Consider the following 6,839-nt stretch of genomic DNA (forward strand, 5'->3'; position numbering starts at 1 on the left):
TTACTTTAAAAATTCTTATTAAATATTTTTGTACATTTATCTGTTATGCCCATAGTATACTAGATAGCCATAGGACTGGATGTGTGAAATGGTAGATAGCGTACCATTATGACTGGCCCGTAGATATAAAGGTAAAGGTAAAGGTTTCCCTTGACGTAAAGTCCAGTCGTGTCCGACTCTAGGGGGCGGTGCTCATCTCCGTTTCTAAGCCTTAGAGCCGGCGTTGTCCGTAGACACTTCCGAGTCATGTGGCCAGCATGACGACACGGAACGCCGTTACCTTCCCGCCGAAGCGGTACCTATTGATCTACTCACATTGGCATGTTTTCGAACTGCTAGGTGAGCAGGAGCTGGGACTAGCAACAGGAGCTCACCCCGCCGCGCGGTTTCAAACCGCCGACCTTCCGATCGACAGCTCAGCAGTTTAACCCGCAGCACCACCGCGTCTCCCTGTAGATATAAAAGATCAATTATATTAGGAAAAAGCATTTTTTTGTTTGCTCTGGGTAAAAAAACAGAAAGACATTTTAACATCCTTATCTTCAGGGAGTAATCTAAAACAAAGGGATTCATATTACCAGAGGTTTTATCTTTTGGCCTGAAGTTCCTTAAATAGATACAGAGCCTAATCTGTATATAGGCATAGCTTTTTCGTGGCTATGAAATCAATGCATCAGAATCCAACTGAAACGACGTATAGTTGGCCCACATCTAGACATACTCAAGCTTTGAATCAGATTTACCTGTGCTCACTTCTTTAATGGGACATCCACAATCTCTATTCCTATGGTGTTCCTCTGCAAGAAACAAGTCTTCAGAAATTCCATTTCTGGCTGACTTGCTTGAACAATCTTAGGATCTCACCCTGGCAGCCCAAATTATATCATATATTGAATGGAGTCATTTCTTTTGACTAAGATTGCATTGATTTCAATGTGTCTAATGAAGTCTGGCTTCAACTCTGTCTCTGGAAGCTTCAGGACACATCTTCATTTTCAACTTTCACTGACTATCCTGATTTCCTCTGTCTTTGCCCACCACAGATATTAATAAGAATCCTCTATCTGTAGTGCATGTCACCTTAATAAAGGTCAAAGGCCAGAGTGTGGACTCGCTTAATCAGGTAAGATCGTGGTTAATTAAAGAGTGAAATTAAATCTCATCTCATTTATATTCTGCTCTATCCAGGCATTTTGATTCCTCTGTGAGGCCACCAGAACACCACCATCACAAAATTCTGCCACAAAGGTTGGTGGCAAAATGCTGAGAAATGAAAGTGCTTTTTTCTTTTGTTTTTCAGTGCACAACTAAATTGAAACATGTTTTACATCAAATACTTGGGGGAAAAAACCACCCAAATCCCCCCCAACATTCCTGCCCAAATTCATTCATAGCCCATTTATGCATCATTTCATTCTGTTGCTCCTGGCTGCCCCCCAGAAATCATACTTTTAAAATATATTCCCTAGCCACAGAAGACAAAGAAATCAACCAGTCTTATCTGGGAGGAAATCTCAAGTATCATCAAAACTGGTGGATTAAGTTCTCATGCCAAATTGTGTGTGCGTGTGTGTGCGCTAGATCTGTTTCTTAATTCTTTCACCTCAGATTATTTAACACTTAGTTTATTGTATATATCAGTGGGAATGATGTGTTTTGAGCTTAGAATGCAGCCATTAAGCACTGAGTAACTTCACAATTGCTTAGTGGTCCATAGCTTTTTCACAGGGACAGGTTTCACAAAAGGAATGCTGGCAATATTGGATAAGATGGATAATCAAGGGCAGCTTGCATAAACAGAAGCTTTTTTAAAGGTTTTTTTAAAGGTTTGGTTTGCTGTTTGTTTTTAAAATACGTGCTCTTCTTTAATCGGCAGATTGCCCAGCCCAAAGCAGCAAACTGCCCAGAGCAGCACAGCCAAAGTCTAGATGACGTCCGTCTCCGCAAATGTCTTCATCCGCCGCTGAGTGCCACGTTGACTTCAGATACCTCCCACAGCTATACATTTGGTTGTGCCTTAGAGGATAAGCCAGCCAGCTATGGATGTGTGTATTCAACAGCCGACTGTAAAACTAAGTCAGCCCTCTATGGAAAGAGGTCCATGAACTGCTTGTCTTTAGATCTCTTGGGAGAAGATCAGCTCCCAGAAGAATTTGTGGTGTAGCCACATGGGGGAAGCTCTCAGACCACCTGCTCAGAATCTGCCAAACAACTGAATTACGATTGTTGGAAAACAGATGCCATGTGATACAGACACATATACGTGCATAAGTATCTTTAACACTTTGTATCTCACTGGAACATTTTCTCACCAAGAATGCAGCTGGCAAATGACCCCAAATAGTGAATGTCCAGCCTAAAACACACAAAACTATTTCCTTCTAGTCTGGTGCATCAGACACTTTTTCTTCACCTGATTTCAGTATGTATAATTTTTTTGGGGGGGTGGGGGGACATGGTTTTCTGAAAGCAGTCCACTGCCAGCATCAAGACAGAATATGCACTGTTTTTATAAACTGTTTTTTTTAAATACACAGCTCTTTTTTCAACTTTTTTTTAATTATAAACAACCCTATTTTGCATATTTTCAACATGAATAAATCAGTGTAGGTGGGGAAAACTGTTTTCGGTTTTGCTTCTTCTTCTTCTGTTTTCTTGTATCCTACATAGGGAGATGTTCCTGTCTGTCGGGCAGCTCACTCGCAGTCATCCTTGCAGGGGCTTGAACTGTGTAATAGAATATTACGTGAGAAACGGACAAGATTATAGAAATAAACGTTGCCCCTTTTTTAGAAATGATCAGCAGGTCACTGACTAGAAAGTTCTGTACCATTGGTGTAAGGGCTTCTCAGAGTGGTATCAACATTATCACACCTCTCTGAAGGATAATACCGTTCAGTGTACCTTGACATCTCATTGATTTGTAGCTAGATGCATTTCAGTGTTTGTATGGTTATTATTCTAGATGGAAGGAAAGACATTGTGTTTGGTAAATCTCTTAACTGTGAAATGTTGGCTTGTTAATAATGCTTGATTTATTTCACAAAGGGGATGTTGCCATAACTTTTAGGAACAGTGCGAAAGGTTACTACACACTAACATGTGTTTCTTCTGAGAGACAGTTCATTGCTCATTACCTGTAACATCTGTCTGTGATGAGCCGATAACATAGTGCCAGCAGGTCTGTTTTGAATCTTTTTTGCAAACGTGAGTTGGGGAATAGGGCTGATGGCTGCTGTTTCCTCCCTCAGTGGCCCCTTGTATTGATGATGTGTCATAAAACCATCATTCCAAGGATGGGATTGGAAGGGCAAAGGGGCCACTCATAGGAGTATCATGGCAGTAAACCTATTCTGGAAAAAAAGATTCTGTCATCCTCACTTTTCCAATATTCCCATATGTTTCCAATCTCCTCCTCAGTTGGCAGAATTTCTCTCCCCAAAGCAATAAGTTGACCCTCTCTAAGTTCACCATTCTAAAGGGCAGAGAATTGAAGAGAACATTTCAACCTGTAGGTGTAAACAACGATGTCACGGATTCCATTTATTATTTATTTATTATTTATTAAATTTATACGGCTGCCCAACTCACACACACTGGCTTACAGAATTAAAAACCATAAACATACAATGCAATCTGTCCCCATTGCCCCAAATTTATTCCCCTTCAGTGCTTTTGAGGGAATATATAATTTACTGTGAATCACTACGGGCCACGTTAGATGAGAGATGCCCATCACTCAGATGGAGGAAGCTGTTCCCCCAATGCAAATTAGGGGAGCAACACATTGATCAAAAGCCTACCCCACCACCCTAATCTATACATATACACTTCACAGTCATGACCCAAACCAGACTCCCCACATGCATTCTTTTAAAAACAAATGACACCTTTCTTAAATTACACGATTGCCATTTCACCACATTTGCGGCTTTGTTTTGAATAACGGAAAACGGATGATCAAGAGATATACGTAACGATGGTACCAGGCTTGATTGTTTCAGAATTTTCCTTTTACCTGTTTCCTTCAATGTAAACTACCTTCTCTCAGAAGTATTTGCATTTTGATAGAGGATCTAAGATGGTCGTTATAGCAATGTAGACTGTATATTATTCAAACTTCTCGCACAAGAAGGTTTGTTTATTCTGACCTGTGTTTTTATATTCCAAAAACCAGTAGGGAAGGAAATTTGAGTTTCACAGCAATCTTACTTACCTTTTTGCAGACATTTGAGAAGCAGGAATGAAGAAACGGTGGTGTTAACAGTTTTTATTCTCCTGATTCTCCTTTTAAGACAATACGAATAGCATCAAACTCTGAGCCTCCTCTGCTATGAAGTTCTCTTGCACAGAGAGAGATTCTGTGACACACAGCTGAAGCAATATCTTAGCTGAACCAGCTGCCCTAATTAGTAATTTTTGCGACTAACTTTATTGTAGCTGCTTGATTATGAAATGATGCCAACTTCCATGTCCATGCATGAAAAATCACTTTCTTTTCCTTTACATACTGCCCCATTACAAAAGGCTGTAATATATTCACTCTATCTACTGTATAAATAGTAGTGCTATTACTTTTTTTCTAGTAAGTGAGAATGGAAAATCTGCAACATTTTCAGATTTTGGCTTGATTTCCCACAAGAGATATGAGAAGGGGAACATGGCAAAGGAGGAATACCCAAAGCATGGCCAATGTGAAGATAAGTTCTTGTGGAGAGCCATGGGATCCAGTAGTGAGTTTGGCAGAGTTCAGTATTTGCAGGGCCATTATTTAATCTTTAATTCTTTTCCACTGAACTCATAACATCATTCCATTTCTTTGCTGGATTGTGCCCCCAGAATCTTAAACATTTTGGAAAGGAAATGAGAATCAGGCTCCACAGATGCAAAGTCTTAATGAAAACTCTGAAGCTATCATGGAACTTCCTTTTGATTCTCTTAAACTCAAGAGTTACAACATGTATTTCTAATTTCAGTCTTGAGATTCTGTTTTATGTACATCTTAACTGATGTATGGGATTTCTCTGTTTAAATGCCTTACAGTTCACAAAAGATAGAAAACCCAGCTGTCTCAAATGAAAAATACTTGTGGTATCTCCATTCTTTATGCCCAATGTTTCTCCTTTTTATGAAAGGAAATGTTTTCTTTAAAAAACACACCAATATGTCTGTCTACATAATAAAAGATGCCCAAAAAGTACACTGGAATGTGTGCTGCTGTGCAACACAAATGAAAAAAACAAGGTCTCTGCACCCCAAGGGAAGAACTGCCTGTCAGCCACATAGATCCTCATTGTTATGATGCAGCTATGGTTGCCAGATTGGCTAGTGTCCATATGAATGGTATGCTGGAAGCCCAGCGCTTAACTATAGACACCCCAGATCCCACCGGTTTTGGGGAGGTCTATTCCTTCTATAAGGCAAACATCTGCTTAAGATTGAGTTGTGGTCAAACATACCTGTGCTTTGCTCATCCCATCAGAAATAGAATTGTTCCAAATAGGAAATAAAATGCTAGAGAAGAAAGGAAGACCATTTATATTCTGGAAATTCAGGTTTGTGGGAGAAAGCAGATATTGTCTGAAAAAGAAGAGGGGGGGGGGGAAAGGTACATGCTTAAAAAATAGCAGAGCACAAGTCAGAATTACAAAGTTAAATATAAAACAGACATGGCAGCAGGTATTATAGTCTGATGTCTGTTGAATGTATTCGTTTAGAATGTATTTATTAGCAGGTGTCTGATGTCTGTTGAATGTACTAGTTGCTGAACAGTGTATTTCAGGGGCACTTCAAGTAAAAATATTCAGATACGAATTTCTACAAACATGAAAAAATGTCTGTTCAACTTACAAAATATGCAAATGTTTGCCAGGTGACATTCTAGGTAAGAGTAATGAAAAATAAATTGGAAGTCACATCAGTGGACTAGCAGAATGGAGAGCTTTCATTAAACTAATGAGGGGGAACGATGGGAGTTAGCAAGCAAAATAAATCCTTACCTTCTGTAAGTGTGGAAAGGTGCACTACAAATGTTCAGGCATGGGTATAAGTGACATGCAGATTAGTCCAGCTTTTGCCCTAGCATTCCTCTATATATTCACACTGCTATATGTGTAAATCTTTTCTCATGGGGATTGACCCTATAACTTCAATGGAATATTAATCTTTAAAATCCTCTGTATCAATGTGTGTATTTGAATCCAATTTTTTTTATTTTTTACATGTCTACCAAGCATGATAGAATGACCCTTCATGTTCACATTTCCAACATACATTTGGAATGCCATTATATATTCTAGATAATTGCTCCAGCATCGTACTGACGATACATCATCTTACAAAAATTATCTTTAAGATCATAACATAATGTAAATTTCAACCCTTTTGACCACATATTTTCCCATTGATCCATCTGTATATTATAACCCAAATTCTTAGCCCACTTTATCATACATTCTTTAACCTGTTCTTCCATTTCAAATTTCAACAAAAGTTTATATATTTTAGCAATTACATGTTCATCACTGTCATGATCACCCTTGCGATGTTTGCGACATCGTAACGGCTCGCATGACAAAGCGCGGATGCGTGTCAATGGCTGGAGAGGTGCGGGCGATAAACCGGACAAAGGTAATGGGGTTGGGAGATCTACTGAACAAACAAGGTCCCATCGCCCGGTAATCGGCCATTGACGCCCCTGATAAAGAAAGGATAAGGGCGAGGTTCGGAAAAGGCGTGTCCGGGCTTTCGAGGAATATTGAGGTCTAATCACCCGGTAATGGACCATTACCTCACAGGAAGATAAACAGGGTGACGCCCAGGGCGAATGGGGCTGGATG

At 39.7% G+C, this 6,839-nt stretch overlaps 1 protein-coding gene across 4 annotated transcripts in view; it reads left to right on the plus strand.

Annotated features, from left to right (window-relative positions):
- FRMD1 (FERM domain containing 1) overlaps positions 1-5,200 on the plus strand; it is a 39,890-nt gene extending 34,690 nt beyond the window's left edge. For all 4 annotated transcript variants that reach the window (XM_063307480.1, XM_063307488.1, XM_063307496.1 and 1 more), the window contains 2 exons: positions 1,044-1,123; positions 1,877-5,200. In XM_063307480.1, coding sequence (XP_063163550.1) covers positions 1,044-1,123; positions 1,877-2,164 — 368 coding nt within the window. In that variant the 3' untranslated portion in view covers positions 2,165-5,200. The remainder of the gene's footprint in view (positions 1-1,043; positions 1,124-1,876) is intronic.
- Positions 5,201-6,839: the final 1,639 nt, after the last annotated feature.

This window comes from Candoia aspera, chromosome 1 (genome assembly GCF_035149785.1).
Source record: "Candoia aspera isolate rCanAsp1 chromosome 1, rCanAsp1.hap2, whole genome shotgun sequence".
NCBI classification, from domain to species: Eukaryota; Metazoa; Chordata; class Lepidosauria; order Squamata; family Boidae; genus Candoia; species Candoia aspera.